General features: G+C 40.8%; 2 protein-coding genes across 3 annotated transcripts in view; one reads left to right on the forward strand and one right to left on the reverse strand.

Annotated features, from left to right (window-relative positions):
* Window positions 1-452: 452 nt before the first annotated feature.
* PCID2 (PCI domain containing 2) lies at window positions 453-13205 on the reverse strand. The gene is made up of 14 exons (XM_054514042.1): window positions 13075-13205; window positions 11501-11590; window positions 10859-10932; window positions 10101-10168; window positions 9540-9579; window positions 9004-9058; window positions 7263-7366; window positions 6538-6613; window positions 6278-6419; window positions 5147-5247; window positions 2977-3050; window positions 2689-2814; window positions 2355-2478; window positions 453-1378 (listed from the first exon to the last, which is right to left on the reverse strand). The coding sequence occupies exons 1-14, from the start codon at window positions 13108-13110 to the stop codon at window positions 1286-1288; spliced, it is 1203 nt and encodes a 400-aa protein (XP_054370017.1). The 5' UTR covers window positions 13111-13205; the 3' UTR covers window positions 453-1285.
* A 957-nt stretch (window positions 13206-14162) lies between these two features.
* CUL4A (cullin 4A) overlaps window positions 14163-20793 on the forward strand; it is a 34265-nt gene continuing 27634 nt past the window's right edge. For both annotated transcript variants that reach the window (XM_036391101.2, XM_054514110.1), the window contains exons 1-4: window positions 14163-14342; window positions 14843-14958; window positions 18190-18293; window positions 20383-20452. In XM_036391101.2, coding sequence (XP_036246994.1) covers window positions 14177-14342; window positions 14843-14958; window positions 18190-18293; window positions 20383-20452 — 456 coding nt within the window. In that variant the 5' untranslated portion in view covers window positions 14163-14176. The remainder of the gene's footprint in view (window positions 14343-14842; window positions 14959-18189; window positions 18294-20382; window positions 20453-20793) is intronic.

Raw genomic sequence — 20793 nt, forward strand, 5'->3', positions numbered from 1 at the left:
CTCTACTACTATTTGCAGCAATGGAAGCTGCAACAATGACATGTATTTAACTCCAGTTTATACAGAAAAGCCTGTTTTGTCTTTCCTTCTGCTGACACACAGTACTCTTGAGTCATGATACAGTAAACCTAGTTTTTGAACTAAAGACTGATTTAACTTTAAATTTCCTAGAACTGTTCATCCTAAACTTCAAAACATGTTGAATATTTTTTCTGTGATTTCAAATGTTGCTAGTACCCTGAGGTTTGATTCAGCAAATTCATATTCTTATTTCAGGATCCATATAAGTAAAACTTAAGAGACATGGGGAATGTCAAGCTTTTAAATGTCTATGTTGAGGTAGCACTTGACATTTTCATCACACTAAAAAATGCTTCCCCTCATACATGGATTTATATTTTCCCTTAGGAATGATGCCCATGTCACTTAGAGGGTAAAATAAAACCCAACTGTCAAAGACAACAAAAAACAAATGTTTTATTTGTTTTAAAAATAATTTTAAAATTCCCAAACTAAAATCTCAGTCTGGACAAAGTTATATTGTACCACCCCCAAGCAAACAAACTGACCCCCAGGGTAGTAGCACTTAAAATTCTGGATCCAGTGGTAGTGTTTTCCCCAGAAGCAAAATAAAACAGAGTATGGATAATTTGATACATGAGTTTTTGTTCATCATAACAAAAATTAAACAAAATATGACGAGAACTAAAAAGAATCCCAAAGCCATCTTGTGGGCACCTACCACATATACTCAAACCCATAAGTATTACTGACACAGTAAAGCTTTTGGTGTCAAACACTTCTCTATTTTTTAGAGATAGTTTGAAGAGAGTATTTAATACCAGCAAAATTATTGAGACTTCAAAAAAATTGGAAACCATGTAAGAAAACATTACTTCCACTCTGTAGAATGGATTAACACAAGTAACAAAGGCTGATACTTCTCTCTGAAGGATAAACACAGAAATAGTAACATGAAGTACTTTATAAAAGCTTTTAAGTATTTGGGAAGGAATTTGGAATGCTTTGCTTTATTTCTTCATGAGATACTTTGAATGATGTAGAAAGCCTGTGGAAACAACCATTTCAAAGTCAACATTTCATTTCAATGCACTTTGTAACCCTGGCAGCCTTGGCCATTCTGGGAAAGGAGCCACGAACAGTTCCTGGTATTTCAGTCCTGGACATGAACCAGGCCATTGACAGTGTTCCTGGGGTCACTGGGAGCAGTCCCACTGGGCAAGCTGAGTATCTGAAGAGTACTTGCACGGCTAAGATGCAATATTCAACAACACACTGTTGACAGTGGAGGAAATGGGTTCTGCTTGCTGACCACAAGCTTCTGATGCTGATGGGATATGTAGCCTTTAATGTGACCCTGGCAGAAGGAGAAAAAGGCAGAGTTAGTACCTAGAGCTGGTAACACAATCCCTCCAACCCAAGCTAACCATAGCAGAGCTGTTTATGCTCACTCACCACTGCCCTACTGTACCTAAATATGCACGAGGGTCCAGTTTAGGTAACTGGGTCACCTTGGAGAGCCAGCACAAAGCTGGAGCCACCACCCTGTTTGTGCACTAAGGGTGCTGCCAGACTGACAGCCTCCTGCCAGGGCCCCCCATGGGTCTGCTTACACTGCCTCCAAGAGACAAGAGCTCTGCAAAAGTGTTTCTAAAGTCACTCTTGTTCACTTTAAAGTGAGGATTTTAATCTATTAGCATTCGATACCTAATAAACTAAATGACATTGCACTTCCTTTTCAGACATAGTCTTGTAACAGTGAAAGAAATCTCCCAGTGACCTAGACCACATCAAATAATGTTTCAGAAACAGAGTAGTGGTTAATTTTCTTGCTGACACTACAATGATGCTTCACAACCTCTGATTTAATACAAATATTTAGATTTCAAACTTTTATCCATTCATAAGCAGTTGAGATTCACTTAGAGTAAAAGACAAAATGCAGAACAGATCCAAAGAATCTAGCTTTATTTTTTTCTAATTTGAGAAGACCAAGAGTCTCCTACTTCAAATGCAGAACAAATCTTTTTGGTGCCACCTGAAAGATTTCTATTTTTAAATCAATGTTTCTGCATATATAGAAATGTCAGTATTGAATTTGTAATGTGAAATTCAACTTCAATTTTAACTGATTCCTGCAAAAAAAGGCAGGAACTAGAGGAAGTCCTCAGGGCAAATGAAAACATTTCACTTTGAGCAGAAGTCTCTCAAAAAAACCACAAGAAAAACTGGTATTACTGATGAGTTTTTTGTGATAAACTGTTATTCTCTATCTAATATTTTTCACCTGTCAGAAGTGTGGAAGCACCAGACAACAAGTGGTCAGCACTCACCAAATATATGAGGTTAGCTAAAATACACTGGACTTCATCAATATCAACATCATCTACCTGCATGAACTTCAGAGCAATCAGAAAGGCATCTAGAGATAGCTGATGAGTTTTGAGCAGTAAATATCTGAAAGAAACAACAGGAAAAAAGTGTTCTTGAGAAATAATCACTTTAAAATTCTGTTTCTTAGAAAAATGGTCTTTCTACAATAAATTCACCTTAATAGGAAGTCAGCTCTCTCAGAGAGAAGTAAGGAGCATATACAATTCTACCCCAGTCCCAGGTGAAACCATAATAAATCTGCTTTTCCAAAAATGTAGTTTTTGTTATGCTTACACTTTCTTGAAGAGATTCCTGTATGTGATGATTTTCAGCTTCTCAAGGATAAGAAAGATTCCACATCGAATAAAGAAGGTCTCATGCTTTGTTAGAGCATCATTCAGAAGCAGAAGATTTCCTTCACTGCAAGGATAAAGAAATGAAAAAGTGAGAAGGTCTCACACCAGTGAGAAAAGAAAGTATGAATAGGTAGGAATATGCCTCCCCTGCCTTCCTCAATCACCCCAAAGAAACACCTTTTACTTAATACTTTTTGAACACAAAGCAGAAAAGCAAGCATCATACCTCACAGACTTTGTTACTTCAGCAAACTGCATAAGGTCATACTTTTTTAAGAGCTGAACTGTTGGCATATGGCCCTGAAAAATAAATGGTGTCCAAGTTTTCCAGGGTAAAGTTAAATACATTTTAAATAGAATCTAGTAAAAAAAAATCTAGCTAAAAAAAAGTTTCTTAAGAGAAAAAAAGAATTTTTAACCACTTTTTTTTTGCTACAGAATACAAGTAAATAAAAGTATTTGCAAGACAACCCCCTCATCTCTCAAACACCTCGTAGCACAACTCACAATAACTAACTGATTTATCATGATTTTGGGACAATTAATACTTCATGTTAGGGAGCAACTATCAAACTTGTAGAATCAAGAAGATCCTGTGACATGAGGCCTTGGGAGATTCAAATTTTATGTCACAGTTGTATCATTTAATCTACAAACAGAAGAACTGCAGGAATCCCAAGCATTTCCAAAGGAATATGAGCAGTGCTTCAGCCTTGTCAAGTGTTATCTCAGTCTGTAACAGATTTTTTTCTTCTATGCCTCCATGCAGAAATAAAAATGTCCTCTCAAAAAACAACCACCACCACCACACTCCCACCCAAAAAATAATAAAGGGAGAGAAAGGTTAAATTTAAAGAAACAAAATTAATTCTTGTTGTTAGAGCAGGTAAGACTGAACCATCTACAGAATCAAAAAGAAACTTTGTCCTTTTATCCCCTGCACAGCAAAGATCAGAATGCACATTGACTTGGTCAGACTTTAAATTTAGTTACATCATGCTATGCTGTTGCTAACTCCTTTCCTGGACGAAGGATTAGCTGAGAGCAGAACTGAGCTGCAGGTTTACTGAGAGCTGTTAGGAACAAAAAAACCAACACACAAGCTATTTTAGTAGTTTGAAGTTAGTGTTCATCTTTGGGCTCTGATTTAAAAAAAACAACTGTAAATACAATGACCTTTATCTAGTTTCTTTAATGCCTCTTGTACACTAAAACTGCTTTAGAAAAGCCACAGTAATTCTAGGCACTAACAGACCAACCAGTTTAAGGCACCCAGTTGAGACTGAGACGAAGATTTAGGAAGACTGTTAATAAAGCTTTTAGGAAGACTTTTTTCCTTTATCAATCCTACCACTGATTGATCTGAAAACAAGAAAGTCAACAAATAAAACAAGGAAAACAGAAACCAATTATCATACCCACTATACTCCCCCTTTACCCACTTGACACAGCAAGGGATTGGAAAGGGAGCACTGAAAGGAAAAAGCAGGGAAGTCATAAACAGGCCAGGGGGAAGGTGGAAAATGGCAACTCAATAAAGGCAGGTGATAACATTCTACATGGGTAACTTTGGGAACAGGGCCAGAACAGGAAACTCTAAAATCTAGTTCCTGTCACCTCAGTCACAATGAATTAATACTCAGCATAATCCACTAATTCAGGGATACACAAATGTTAGCACAGCAAATGGGAAAAAACAGGAACAAGAAATATGTGCTTAATTATTTTAATAGAAATATGAAATGATCAAATAGTAACAAGTCTTCACTGATTTTTCAAAACCAAAATGCTCTGCCTCATGACCCTTCTGACATGCCTTGAATGGGAAAATGTAGGAGGTACAAATAAAAAAGCCAAAGACAGGCTGTAGCTGTTGCAAACCCCTCTCAACAGTCCTCAGCCATCTGTTTGCACACCCTCCTTTCTCCACCAGAGGAAAGAAGCAGACAAATTGGTTCTATTGAATCCACACCTTCCCTGGCTTTTGTGTGCAGTTGATCAGCAGAGAGGCACCCTGCTACAAGACAGAAGTCACACTGTTGAGTGCTTCTCCAAAGAATTCAAATATACCTTCCTTAAAGTAGTAACATCAGGTTGCACCCTTAGGAACGGTGGGAGAAAGGTAGAGAGAAAGGAGGGCCAGGTTGGTTTTGTTTGGGGGTAGAGTTTTTTGTTTGGCTGTGTTATTTCCCCTCCTATCTCCTTTCCCATGTTGCTGTAAATGACAACTCAACACTTTTTGCCCTCACATAACAAGGTGTGCATTCGCTGGCTCTTACAGGGGTAAAATAGCCTCTGAATTCCACTAAGGGAAAACCAAGAAAACACTGAGCATCAGTTTTACAGTCTGCATGTGTACTCCCTTCCCCTTATTCAGGAAAGTAGCATCTACTCACCAACAACATTTTTACTGGCAGCAGGTAGATCAAAATCATTCTTTTGTTCTTCTGGCTTGATCGGTGACAGTGCTCAAAGGCAAATGACAGATACTCCTCAGCTGCAAGCACAAGTAACACAAATCAATACAAAAATGGATTAAAGCTGTAACCCAAATTCTGTGCTCAATGTTCATCTCTCTTGAGCACATAACATTTGAAATTGTATACAAAAGAACCGTATCACTCAAAGTACATAAAGTTGGAGATTCAACAAAATACAAAGTATTACTAGAAAGGTAAGTTCTCCTTCAGAAAGTCAAAGAAAACTTGTCAGGATCTTCATGTCAGACATTACAGTTACAAGTAATATTGGATTTTTCAGCTAATTTCAGTAATATTATTGTGCTCCTATTACAGAAGCAGAGAATCTAAGAACTGCTGGTAATACACTCTATTTCCTAAATTGAGATTATGTTCTTCAAGAGATGAAAGCTGAATGTAATGCCCACATCTCCTGAGCTGCAGAAATGGGCCAGTGAGACCACACAGCATAACAGCATGAAAATCTCTCAGCAGCTCCCACCAATAGAGAAAAAACAGATAAGCCTGAAAGGCAGAACACAGTTTGGAACAACAGAGCCAGCTCCAGAATAGAAGTTGGTCAAGGGCATCAGTGATGAAGCTGTACCCCTTAGCTCTAGAAGCATTTTTGTTAGTGAAATCTATTAGAAATCTAGGAAATGCAGTTTGTACATCTTCCAAAATCAATGGAACAAGAAACTACAGTTTGCTACACTACAGTTTGCTGAAGATTTCCTATGTGGCACACAGCAACTTGGAGAGGTGAAGGCTCCTCTGCAAAACTTTTACAAACCTATTCTTTTGGATGCTCACACATTTTGTAATGCACACACATAATGCATAAGACTGTAGGGAACTTCACCAACACAAATATTTTAAAGCTGGGCATACACTACAATTAGAAGTGTGATGTAACCTCATCTCTGTTCCAAGTCAGCCTGTGGGCCTTGGACCTTTCAGCATGAGTTTTCCTTTGATCAGTGCAATTCTGAGTCACACACACACAACTCCAGCAAGATTTCATGCCAAGCAGCAAGACTTTAAACACATCTTACTGGCACACAGTACCTTGCTTAAAGTCGCTGTCAAACATGGCCTTGCGTCCAACATAGTATTTGTATGTAACTCTCTGTGCCATGCTATACTCATCCTTCAGATTTGAGCTGTCAATTGCTCTAATTAAGGGCTTACAGAGATGGAGCTTGTTGATCTGTTGAAAAAAATTAGCATTTTAATCAGCATGCAGATAGATGGATGCATATAAAAACAGGGCGAGTTTAACTTAGAATATGAAATACAAAACACAGCTTACCAGACTTGAACCCTACCTTAAAATAAATTTTAAACAGCTGATTCACAAGAAACAACATGCCCCACTTCTTTGAGTCCTCAATGCCTGCTCGACTGTCATAAGGAAAAAGAAAAAACCTGCTAGTATTGAACATTGTAAGAAAAGAATGACTTTGTCCTCACAGTAAATTCATGCCATAGATATTCACTCCATAGCTTTTCTAGGGTAAACATAGGTGTAGCTCTGCTATATATTTTCTCAACATAATGAAAAGATGTCATGCAGAATATTATTCATCTGCATCAGGGTCCTCACTCCAGTCTGCAGATAACACACACAAGCACAGCAGTGGCTTATAATACCTGAGATGAAAGAAAGACACAAAAAAAGCATTTTTTCCAATTCAGAAGTGTTAAAATTGCTAACACTGGAAACCAGAGCCACCACTTTTCCATATAATTAATTCTAATGGAGCAAACTTCACAACTAACAGGGCACAGAAGTATTAATCACCTCTCCTAAGAAACAGGGACATAATCAGTCCCTCCCAACAACACCTGCTAGGAATGCTAAACCTGAAGTGAGGGCTCTCCCTCTGTAGTTAATAGTCAAGAGAGAACAGACTATAAATAAGAGACAAGCCTCAGAAGTGCTCATTCTAAGACCCACATATGGTCTAAGTAAGTGGGAAAATCTAAAGCAAAGTTCATTAAGTTTTTAGCAATTTTCTAGTGCAAGTGCAGCAGGGGGTCCTTCACTTACGTGTCACTGGCACAGACTCGAAAGCAGCCCATCAGCAGCTCTGCTGCCTTTTCCAACATGTCACCCACTTTGCTCTTCCCTTTCTTCACAAGCTGTTGATCTGCCTAGCAAGAAACAATATGCAATTCTACATCATGGTTCACTGGGCTGCAAAGTTTAGTTTCTTAATTTAGCATTTTATAATGTATTATAGCAAGAGATCTGTCATGGCTGCTATCTCCCAAATCTAGAAGGCAGTCAAGCTCCCAGAACAAAAGAAAACACACAGAGAGGATCCTGGACATGTACTTAATGTAGAGAAGGACAATCCTTGGAAAACATCACTGATCACTATTACCTTTAGTACTGCTCAGCTTAATGCAGCTCTCAGAAACCTAAATTCAGCTCTCAGAAACCTAAATAATGCTCAACTGGAGCTTTAACACTTCAACTCAAGTGTACAAAGACCAAGAGCCTGGAAAAATTATGGAGTTTTAGAAATTATGAAGTTTTAGAATTGAGTCTTAGAGTTTATAATTCAGTTTCTCTCCACAGCCACAAAGACTAGATGCTATTTCTAAACCATATTCAACAGTTTCCAGTAGTGACACACACTGCTGGGACTTGAGACATCCAGAAGTAAGATAAAACATATGTTACAGCAGAAAGAGGGAAAAAAAATAATTCAGTTGTCAACATATGGGAAAGATCCATGCATTGACTAATGCAGAACTTCAACAGAAAAAATACAGCAACTAGATATTTATTACGTGCTTTCTAAAAAGTTTTATTGTAATGTTTGCATTCTCACCAGCTGAAACATAAATAAAAGAAATGGAAATGCATCCTGCTGCAGAAGTCTTCTCTGAAACCAGATACTCTGAATACACTAAGGTTAGAAGACAGAGTTCAAACACTTCCAGCATGACTGATTCAACACTACGCTTTCTCATGCATCTCAGAGACATGGATTTCCCTCATTCAAACTGAGAATTGAGACTTGTTGCAGAGCAGTCACACACACAAAAAATACTCCCTGTGCAAGCATTCCACATGTGGTTTTGTGGGTAACTGGGCATGAGAGAGTGATGAGGGGAAAATACTGGATATTGTCAAACCCTAACCTTACTTGAACTCTACTTCAACTCTCCAGGTGAAGTGACTAGGAACAAAATCACAACACTGCCACTTAGCTTGGCCTAGAAGTTCTCAATAGATCCCTACACAAGCTACTTCAATTCACCAGCCTGAGAAAAATAATGTACATTTGGGGATTATTAGCATGTCAGCAGCTGTATGGGCTCACCAAGGGCTCCAAAGAGCATCAGAAGTGGTGCACACATCTGGAAAAGGGGACCAGAAAGTTCCCTCTGCAGATCTGGTGAATGGTTAGATCAGCTTGGTTGTCTGTGATACCTCCAATTTCCACCAAATCCCAGGGACAGCATGGAAATAGTGACTTACACCACATGCCACTCAAAAAAGAAAATGTTTATCCCTTCATAAGGTCTAAGCAACTGCTGGGAGTTGCATTCAGGTCCTCATAACTCCCCTAGTTCCATCTGCCAATAGGAGATGGAAAGATTGAGCAACCTCACTTTTCAATAGGACTAGATGAATTTAGCATGTCAACAAAATCCTAAACAATGAGTTAAAGAGAACTAAGCAAAATTTGACCATGTTATAAACTCTGTAAAAACATTTCTAGTGTGGAAATACCAAACAGATAAAAGTAATGAGGCTGTTAATCAGATCTACTTACATTATTAGCAAAAATTCGAAGATCAAGGGCTACAGAATACATAATAGGTAAGGCCCTGGAAAAAAAAAATCATAGTACACTTAGTAGGTGCAAATCAAGCAGTAAGGAAGACATGAGAAATAAGCAATTTTTTTTTTGTTACTTACTCATACAATTAGATAAGTATGTATTAATCTTTAAGTGAAGAAGAACGCACTTCTTAAAAGGACAGTTCTTCAAGATCTCAGCATTTCAGAAATCTACACTACAAAAATGCTGTCTAAAGTCTTTTTTACTATGGCTTTAATAAAATTCCACTTCTCTTTGAACAAATCCTTCATGTATTTACATATGGACCATTCTATGTAATTAAGCTCAGATGTTTACATTCCACACTTTGGACATGAAAACTCAACCAGGCAACAAAGCCAATTAGGCTTGATTTTAGCATCACTGGGGATAAATAAAACTATAGGTATAATTTTAGTTTGACTCCAATGGTATTATACTAGGAAAAAATGAGGCTATTTTCTGGTAGCTTTCTACCATGTACTCACCAATTTTCTTCTTTATGTGCCTGAAATGCTCGCAGGAAAGATGTACTGTGTTTAGGAAAATTTAAAATGCCATGAAATAAAGCACAGATTTGAGAAACAGCTGTTCAGTGGTACCATATATGACTACATGAAAGACTGGAAATCAAAACACCATCAAGGAGTTGAGGAGCTGAGTTGCAGCATGGAAGAAAGTGAGCACAGCCATGCACTCCTTTGAACGGCAGCAGCAGTAAGGAACACTGGCAGAGAGAAGATAGAAGCTTCTTTATCATTATTTTCCCCTCCAGCCATGTAAAAACTGCAAGGTATCATAATGATTTGAGACTCTCCTATATTCTGGGAGAAATTAATATTCTATTTTAGAGCCAAGTAAAACATTCTTTCTTAACCCTATAGAAAGCTGGAAGAAGAACGTATCTGGATTTCCTTGCTCAGAAACCTAAACAACTGAAGTGTATTGGGAAGCAGACCACATTTTATTAGATTTTTAAAAACCATAAAGAGAACTTAGTCTATAAGAAGTTAATCTGAAAACAATATGCAAGATTTAGGGAAAAGGATATTGGACAATAACTGTTTGGCATTTGTATGCTTCTATGAAGTCATGGTTTGCAACAGCATAAGTACACCTGTCAAAGAAAAGGTGCATTAGTGCATCAGAAAATATACACAAATGAAATATTTATTTTTGTGTCCTACCAGGCATGAAGTTTTACAGGTTATTTAAGGCACAAAGGAATATGAATAGAAGCATTCCTAAAACACTGGCACAAGTATATTAATAGAGCACTAAGATTGATAATTGTAGAAAACAAATCCTGGTCATGAATAGGTATTTGTTCTATATAACCTAATACTTATTGACACTGTCACCAAGATTAAATTTTAAAAATTCAAGATTGTTGAAAGAGACTAGATGCAGAAGATGACTTAGTAAAAGCCTAAAAAAGAAATACTTAGATACTAAGCTCTCTTAAGAGTACTTTTATCATTAATATTCCCTTTTAAAAATATTCATTTCCCTCACTTATTTCACTCTAAATTCTTGTGCAACTAGTAGGCAGAGGGGAAACAGCAAGCACTGACAATGCTGTGCCAATGGCCATACACAGATGACAGCCAGGTACATAGAGCAAACTTTATGTGGAGAGGACAAAGAAAGTCTTTATTTCCTGCAATTCTAGCATTATTTATAAGACTAATAAATACCAAGTTTTCAGGTGTAAGCCCTTTAAAATAGGAAAGTAAACTTAAGGATATCCTTCCCCATCCCTGCTGCACGCCTCACAACTGACTTTACATTCTGGGCCCATCTTTACCTTAAGTGGGCTGCAAACATTTCATCATATGGTGATTCCAAAACTTGTTGACACTTCTCCTCTGGAGATGGAAGCTAAGTGTAGAATAAATCAATAAAACATTAGAGGAACATCCAATGCACCAGAAACAGAACATCATATGCATATTTTGCCATGGCAGTTCTCACAGATTTGCCAGGGTTGGAAGGACCTCTAGTAGGCATCAACCAGAACTTTAAGTTACATTAACAATCCTACCCAGAGTAATGAATTGCTAGTGTGCATTCTGTCTCCAGAACCTGGACAGAGCCAGCCTTAAATAAAAGCATCCAAAACACACAAACACACAACACACTACCCACTGCTTTTTTGTCCATAGTGCCTTCCATGGTGCCATGCTAATAACTAATGCAGACTTAGTCAGAAAGGACATTCAAAACTGTATCCATCCAGAAAACAATTCAAAATAGAACAAAAGAGCCAACCAGAAAACAAAAATTATATATAGTATCCTTGGAAAAAGAAAAGGGAAGCAAACCTACATGGGGATCCTACCTCAGCCTGTGAAAGAGATTTCTGAGGTTTCTCTCCAATGGAAAGGAACCCACACATAGAGCTGGGAAAACTCAAAGTAAAACAGAAGGTCAAAAAACACATCCTCACCTGTAGCCTTGGGTTTGCAACATGTGGATGTTTAAATGAAACTAATTCTGCACAAAATGTACCATCTCTGGTCTCAATGGCTTCTTGCACCTACCAAAGTAAACAGTCACATTACAGAATAAAATCCAGCAACAGGCACACGACATATTTAACTAACATAACAACTACAGAAGCCACCGCCTAGTTACGACTGTGCATACATATTAATATCAAATCAAATGCAAGTTTTTAAAGGCTTAAAACTGAATAGATAATTTTGTATTTTCAATACACCTTTTGTTCAAAAAGGTCTCAGGGAGAAGGTAGAGAGAACACCGCTGTGTTTTTTTCCTTATTTGTAGGAAGCAAGCATATGTATGTACATGGGTTTAGCACTGTAAAACAGCAGTTGGGAGCCAGATTTGGTTAAGCTTTTTAAAGTTCCAGTTGGACTTATAGGCATCAAACACAGATGCAAAGATGCAATCTTTGAGAAATGCTTTAAAATGAAGACAGGAAGATTTAACATGTAAATATCATTCCAAAGGCAATGTCTGATATTAGATTGATATTCTATCTGTATCAAATCCTTTTGAAACCTGCTAAGACTGTAAATGTTATATTCTGTGGAAGAATGGTTTAATCCTGCTTCCTGCTAAAGATAACTCCTTGTAAAAACAGTCTGCTTGGGCAGGTTATTGTGACATCAAGGTGGAAATTTATTCAATTATGGAGGTAGTTTCACGTATTACTTCTTAAGAGTTTCCTTCCCACTGCTTATGCTTTATCATATTTTTGTCTCCCAATATGAAAAAAAAATTCTTTTTGAGGTATGGAATACTCATACCAAATGGGAAAAAAACCCATAGACTAAAATAGCAAGAAAGAAAGGAAAAATCAACTGTTTAAACTCTTTCAGAAATTTGTGTTTAGCTTTTATTTCCGGAAAAAGAAGACGTAATTTTATATTTGCAAGATAGTTTTTCATCTTGAATGGAGTTCAATAGAGTGTCAACCTAACAAAACGTGGACTTTTCAGAGCAGACCGCTGTCCCGGGAGATCTCATATGCTCCATTTTTGGAGACTAAGACCCAAACAATTACTTTCTTTTCGTGCCTTAACTAATGCCAGATGAAGTAAGATGGTAACAGCGACGAAAATGCGATGGTCCAGCAAGAGCCATGCAGAGTGGAGACACAAAGGCTTGTCACTGACAGCCCCATCCAGCTAGAACCGCTGCGGCTCCGCTCCTGCCCCTCCACCCATCCATGGCAGCGGCTGTGTCCGCACTGTGCGCATCTCCGAGCCCCGTATCCCTCGAATGCTGAGCTGCACTTGCCCCTGCATACACACACAGACCTCCACGGCCGTTCTTACCCATAAATCACCTCAGAAACCTCCACAGTTGTCAGGCACACCCTTGGCACTCAGACGGTGTGTGCCTCACGCACACTGAAGAAATATATTTCCCCACCACACTGCCCATCCTCCGTTGATTTATTCCTTAACCAAGGCACCACATTTACAGCAAAGCCGCATACTCAAACAGGGCCCATAGATTAATTTTTAAAAATAATTTTAAAATCGTGCTTACTTGCTGCAAGTACTGGTTAATGGTGATGTGCGCCATTAAAGGAGAGGAGCTGAGGCGGGGGCCGCACACCGGTGTGACCGTGCGAGCCCCGGAACTCCCGCGCGCTTCCGGATCCCGGCGCGGCCGAGGGCGGCGGGAACGGCCCGCAGCGTCACGTGACGGCCCCCAGCGGCCGCTGCCCCGCCCACCGCGGGCCCGGGGCGTGGCTTCACTCAGACAGCCAATGGGAGTGAGCGGTGGGCGGGCCAGAGGGCGCGCGTCAGAAGTAAACCTCGTGCGCTGGCGCGCGCCGCGCGTTTAGGGGTGGCGGTGTGGTGTGAATGGTGTGGCTGTCACCCGTGCTGCCACCTTACCCTGGACTTGGACAGCAGGCGGGCAGTGCCCTCCGTGTGGCAGGAGCCCAGTGGCGGGACGCGCCGGTTACTTCCCCGGGAGAGCTATGGAGGCTCGCCTCCCCTCTCTCCTCGCTAGCTCCGCTGCCCACGGGGAGCGCTGGCGAGGGGTCGCGGTGAACTTGGGTGGGAAAAGTTGAATTGAGCATTAAAATCCCGAGTGGGTTGACTCGTAAAGGCGCTGCCGCCAGGGAAATGTGTGAGACAAGGATACGCTCCATGTTCGTGCCCACTGGGCTCGGTTGAGTTTGGCAGGTGCCGGTGAGCAGGGCGCGGGCGGCCTCTCGGGCTGGTGGCTTCTGTGGGCGGCAAGGGCGGCTGCTGCTTGGCCTTCGTTCCGGCTACCCTTCGGCGGGTACCAACAAGCAGAGCCAGGGCAAGCGGGGCACACCGAGGGGCGGCTGCCCCGGCCCGGGAGCCATCTTGTGAGCGGGGCTGGCGCTGCCCGAGCGCCGCGGGCCGCCCGGGCTCGGGAACGGGCTCGAAGCCGGAGCCGCACCGAGCGGGCCGCCGGGGCGGGCGGAGACGGCGGGCGGCTATCGGTGCCTCCCCCCGGCGGCACTTGGCAGCCGCCCGCGGGCAGTGGGGGAGGGCGGCTGGGTGGTGGCGGCGGCGGCGGAGGAGGAGGGGAGCGGAGGCGGGGACCAGCCGGCCCCGGCCCGGCCCAGCCCAGCGCGTTGCCCTGGCCGGACACGGCGCCCCGGGCGGAGATGGCGGACGAGCCGCAGAAGAAGTCGCACTTGTCGGCGTTGGTGGGACACACGAACGGGCTGACCAAGCCCGCCTCGCTGACCGCCACCCGCTCTACGGCAGGGGGAGGAGGAGGCGGAGGCGCGACTGCCTCCTCCAAGAAACTCGTGATCAAGAACTTCAGAGGTAGGTACGGGGCAGGCCGGGCCCTCTGTCCTGGCAGGTGCGCTCGGCCCGAGCTTTGTTTACTGCGGCCCCGGCCGGGCCCCGCCGCCCTATCGGCGAGGGGCGGCTGCCGCGGCGCTGATAACACTGCCGGGCTGATAACGCCGCCGGCACCGTGCCCGTGTAAGGGCTCCCGGGGACACGCGTGGGGCTCCGTACGGCGCGGGGGCAGCGGCCGTAGGGAGCGGGCAGAAAGCCACCTTAGTGTCAGCGCTGATTAAAGCCAGGCGAGGGTGGTTGCCTCGCTAAAAGTAACACGGGCGTCAAACACGGCAGCCGGGGGTGAAGCGCGTCGTGCAAAGGCTCGGGTGGAATTAGTGACCCCTCTGAGAGTGCCAGAGTTACGTGGCCAAGAGCGCAGGGGCTTGGCACAACCTGATGGAGCAGCAGGAAGAGAGACATTGCTGCTCTAGGCTCCCCTTGGGTGGCCGTTTTCAAACTACCTGTGTCTTACTTCACAGAAAGACCCAAATTACCAGATAATTATACTCAGGACACCTGGCAGAAACTTCATGAAGCGGTGGGAGCAATACAGAGTAGCATTTCTATTAAATACAACCTTGAAGAGCTCTACCAGGTAAGCTACGTCAGGTTTTTGTTTCGTTTTTTGCAAGTAAACTGCTTTGGCATGCATTCAACATAATGTATTCTGATTTCTTAAAAGCTGATTGAATACTTTGCTGCGTACTCTGTCTCTAGTTAGTTTTTGTTTATCAGTTCCTTGGACACCTACCATGATCTGGGCCCATGAAAAAGCATTTTCTGTTGGAAGGTGCAGAAAGCTATTCCTGGGCAGGGCTGAGATCTAAGTCTTAGTATCTTCAGTACTCTGCCCACTCAACATGCTGAAAACAGGATGTTTACTCTAACAGGGTTATGAAGTTATATATTTTATGATGATTTTTGTACATGCTATGGTCTCTTGTAAATTGTAATATTGAAGTATTTGCTATTATTACATTATAATATTATACTTCTATACCTTTTGGGGAATTAAAAAGGAATCTTGATTGAGTAGGCCACAAATTATCAGTTTATCCACATTTCAGATTGCTGTTACATTTTCATAACAATCAAGATCTTAGTTTTTCTGTTCAAGTGGTAAAAAAGCACTTCTGGAACACCTGGACTAATGGAGCAGAGGCTAGGGAGAGTAAAAGAGAGGTGGACTCCTGAGCCATTTCTCTACTTTCTCCAATTATATGTGGTTTAGTTCTATGTTATTTCAGATGTATGTGCTTTGAGGTATTTAGCTGAAGTTGCAGCTTTTTAGAGCGATCATTCTATAAAAGATTACTGATGTGCTAAATTGTGCTGCATAATGTAAGTTAGTTATGAGTTTTCTGTGGGTGCAGGTGTTTGATCTGCAGATTGATGTCCTTGCCAGACCAGGACTGCAAACATTATTATGCACACCTCAGATTTTCTAAATGTTTAGTTGAGGTGCAAAGGGGAGACTGTGAGAGGGGAGAAGGCCAGTAGTCCATACTAGGTCCCTGTTCAAGAAGATCAGGATGGATTTCAGAACTGACTATACTTAACTCTTTAGTTAGGGGATGTAATATATGGGTCTAAAATGGCTGATTATGTAAATGTATATTGACTTAAAATAATTATTTCCTTTAAATTGAAAGCTTGACTGTGATATATATATCTATTAATACTTGCAGATTTGCACAGTTTGAATGACATAATGCATTTTATTGTTTTAAATTCAGCATTTGAAAAACCCTGCTTTTTCATGTTTAACAAAAAAACCCCAAAAAATAAAAACCAGCCCACAGATGCTTTGAGTGTTACCTAACTTGTTTTCAGAGGCTCAGAAATGAGATTATAGTAATATGGCTATGAAATCACTAGGGTACATGCTTGAGTTTTGGCAGAAGAGGAGCGTTTTCAGATACACTGTGAAGGGAGAACTGTACTTCTTGCTTTTTCTCTTTGCCTGTTTATTTGTAAAAACTGTGCAAGGCTGATTGAATAATCCTTAAGGCAGCAAATCAGGAAGATTTCTGCACAGTGGGTGGTGGTGCTCAGTGTGCCTGTGCAGGGACAGGTATTTACTGTCCTGCCAGAGGAATAAAAGATGAGGTTCAGCATCCCTTGGAAACCTGATCTGTATTTACAGATCATTTTAACTGCCTGTTGGTGAGCATTGAGTCATCCACAGGGGAAAATATCTCTGGGTCTATCAGTTCTTACTATCAGGGCTTTGTGGTGGTTTTTTTTTTGAGTTTTTATCTGACATTATGGGAGGAAGTGAGAGGCCTGCTAGAGTTCAGTGCACTCAGTGGGCTGGTGCACCAGCCTACAGTTGAACCTTCTGATTTATTTATTTAATTTGGCACAGTGGCTGAGAAGAAACTGAAGAACAATGATGAGGCTGAGTGGGAAGCCTGAAGGATACTCCTTTCCAGACATTAGAGGCAGCATGGGATCAGGCATGAGGGTGCTTGGCAGAAATGTAGTCAGTGAGCAATGGAAGGGTGGCAGCCAGTTTTTTGTGACTAAAATAGAAATGATGTCTGGGATTGGTGGTAGATTGCACAGATTTTGATAGCAGTAGCTTATACTTGATGGGATAGAGAAAGTGGGGCAGTACAAAGAATTGCTGAATGAGGAATGAGTGATAAAAATAATGGAAAAAGAAAATTACCTTTGCAGCAAGGTCCTAAATAACCTGAATTGGGGCAGTACTGCCCTTCTGGAGGACATAGAACAGGACAGTGTAGTAGCAAAGAAAAGACAGTAGAGCAAATATGAGAGTCCTGACTAGACTTATAGTTGGATGGATGGATAGGAGTGGCTATAACATTATCTGCAAAGTGATTGTCTGAATACTGTTTGTTGAAAGTTATCATTTTATGTACCTTAAGACCAGATGAAAAACATAGGCACTGTGTTATAATTTTGTTTGTTTGCATGCTTTAATGTTGTATCAAAGTTGTGGAGGCCATTTTTATATGCATTTAAAGAAAAACAGATTAGGTAGGTTAGAATCCTCTGGAGCAGAGGAAAACATTTTAGTTGTCCAAGTGACATAGTGCTTTAAATCCTTGGCAGTGTTCTGTGCAATATTGCCTCATAATATAACAGCAGTTGATATTAATGTAGTGACCACCAGAACATTTGGTTTTGAGCAGAATTGGCATCCTTAGTTAACTAAGGATAAATACTCAACTAAATCCTATGAGCTCCCAGTGAATAAGTTCAAGTCCTTATGTAATGGTTAATGTGGGGTTGGTTTTGGGGCTTTTGTTATTTCTTATTTTTTTCCTCTCAGTTTATGTACCTTAGCATGAGTGTGTGAATCAGTGGAAATACTTGGGAAGAAATAAGTGGATAAAAAGACAGGAAAGGAGCTATACTCATTTACCATTTAGACAGACTGGTTGAAATGTCTAACTTAAAGTTATAAAGAAATTAAAATATTTGCTATGGTTGTGTTCCTGCCCCAAAAAAGCACTTGTGTGCATCTGAAGGATGCAAAATGGACCTTCTGGAGGAGTTCTACTGCTGAGCAGTACTGAAGGAGGCAGAATTCTGGTAGTGTTTAACAGCACACCTGAAATATGACCCAAATTGTGATGGTGGATCTTGTTTGTGACACAAAATCTAGCAGAATAAGAGGGGACCGAAATCAGGAAGTCTTAATTTTTCTACATAACTTTGTTTTGATGATTTGTTTTTGTGCACAGCTTGAACACGTAACGCTGAAGTTTTTTTTTCCTTTGTAAGCCTTAATTACATAGACACAAAAATTTAAGTTGGTTTTTTGTCTCATTCAAAATCCTTTTTTGGTTTTTAGGCTGTTGAAAATCTTTGTTCCCACAAAGTCTCTGCTACACTGTACAAACAGCTGCGACAAGTCTGTGAAGAACATGTGAAAGCACAAATCCTTCAGTTTAGAGAATATCCTTTTGTCATGCACAGAAGTGGTTAGAATGGTTAGTTTAAATCATTTTTTAAAACAAGACTTTGCAAAAAATGCACCAGAAATTGTCAGTGTGTTAAAGAGATTCTTTGCTTACATGCTTTTAAATCAGTCATAGGCAACTTTAATCATCTGGGTGAATAATTTTTGTTTATTGATGTGTAGCATCCTAGTAAAAATTTATTTATCATTTGAATTGGGATGTAAATTTTACACTAAATCTAGAAAATGTCAATAGCACTATGAGATTTCTCAGCAGGTATGAATTTCTGTGGCAGGTGAGTAGTGATGCTTATGGCAGCAGTAGCTTAAAAAAAATCACAGTGATTATCAACAACAGTAAAAAAATTTCAAACATAGTGTTCCTGTTTCACCAAAAATAACTACTAGTCAATAGTGATGTATTACAGAGGCATTCAACAAGCCTTCACATATCTTATGTGTACCTTGGGAGGTTCTTGGAAGAGAGCTCTAAGTTCAAGAGGTTATTTGGCTATCTTGGGATGCACAGAAGAAGTTTTATGGTAAATTTCCCCATGGTTTACTGAAGTTACATTGCTGGACTTTTCTTCTGGCTGAATGGGTCACAGAAGTGCCTGTAGGTAGATCTTCTGTAGCCTGTAGACCTGGCTGTAGCCAGCCCTGTCTCCTGAAGCCAGTCAGGCTTTACGTGCTGAGAAGGTGCTTTATATCATAGGTATCTTCTGTGTAATAGCCACGGGCTTGCACTGCTGGAGCAGCAGATGAATAGTCTGTGTCCACCTTGGTGTCCCCCGATTCCTGGAAAATGCCTTAGCCAGCAGGTGATGGATGGAGAGTGCCATGTTGAACAGATACTACAGCACTGTGGCTGCTGGCATTGTTTTCCAGCTCTCTATGGATTTTTTAGCAGATGATGATAGGATAAAGTAGAAAAAACCAAGGGGCCAGGACCCAGAACGATCCTCCTTTCCAGGTGAATGCTTTAAATGTGCTTTGAATTGTGACTCCATTTCTTGGTTCACTGCATTCCCCAGGTAGGTGCCTACACTCAGAATAATTTGGGGTTTTTAATGGTACATAGCACCAACATTATTTCAGGCTGCGTGGTTTTGGATTTTGTTGGTGATTTGGTTTTTGATTTTTTTGGTGGTTTTTTTTTTTTTGAGTCCCATTTATGACATCTGGCTTCTACCTAGCACATTAGTGCAGTAGTCTTTAACATACCTGGTCTTTGAGAACCAAATCTTATAGTCTTCTTTAAAGCAGTGTACAACTATTTTTTGCATTCCTGCTTTTTTCAGACTTCAGATGATGTTATGAAGAAAACATTTTAGAACTAGTGCTTTCAAACTTTGCTTTCACCTTGCCCTCTTGACAGGGTGATGGTGGATTGGAGAGTTGAAAATTTAATATTTTCCAGGTGTGCCGCTTTGTATCCCAAGGACATAAGATCCTTAAGATTAATCAGATTTGGCCAGAATGAGTTGGAAATGATGATTATGTGTGGGAGGGGAAGGTAAAGCCCCATTTAGATTTACTTGTGAGATACATGAGAACTGTTTTATTTGTAAATAACAGTTGGATCTGTTGTGTAATGAAGAAGACTCTGTAGATTACTTAGGGTGACCTGGAGATGTATATGAAAAGAGTGGTATTTGGATTTGTTGAGGATTATTTAGAACTGTAACTGCTTTTAAGAGATTAGGGTCACTCCTGTTGTGCTCAGTGTGAACTCATTAAATAAACAAAATAACCTCTCCATCCCTCTCACCTCAGTTGGTGACAAACACTTGTCTGACGCTGGTGGGATGTCTTGTTTAAATCTATATTAAGGTTGCACAGTGCAGCCACTAGATGGTATTACTGAAGAGCTGGGAGTGTTATTCCTTGAAAACACAGGGAGGCCTTTTGGAGAGCTGCCAGCCACTGTGCTGGGCAGCTCTGCATTTAATGGTTTATCCCTGGCAGGCACAGTAGCATTGGAATATCCATGGAGCAGCTTTGCCTAATGGCTGGCAAAGATCATCTCCAGAATATGACCTCTAAAGATACTGGCAAACTAGTTTTCCTTAATGGATGCTGTACAGATTCTCTGGATAGTCTTTTATTTTTAAAGAAGATAAATAAATGCTGGCAAGATCATTGCAGACAAATGGTAAGTTGAATGTTTGTTCAGAGTATCTATCCTTGAGGTGTGAAATCTGGCTAAAATTAGTTTGTCATAATTTTAGCTTGGGACTGCACTGCATCTCCTCCTCCAAGTTTTAGCATTGCTTTTCACTTTCCCCTTTGCTGGCTGAGGGAACTTCTGTTGTTGAAATGTAGGTTCTGTTAACGCTGACTTTGATAGGTTCATTTAAGGATTGAACATCACTCAAATATATTGACACCATTTTTCCTTTGGGTGGAAGAAAAACTAACCAAGGAGTGCTGAAGTTGTTTGCTGTTCATAATTTTAAGTAATTTGGGGAGTCTTTGCTTTTAAATAGCTTGAAG

The sequence above is a fragment of the Molothrus ater genome, chromosome 2 (assembly GCF_012460135.2).
Source record: "Molothrus ater isolate BHLD 08-10-18 breed brown headed cowbird chromosome 2, BPBGC_Mater_1.1, whole genome shotgun sequence".
NCBI lineage: Eukaryota > Metazoa > Chordata > Aves > Passeriformes > Icteridae > Molothrus > Molothrus ater.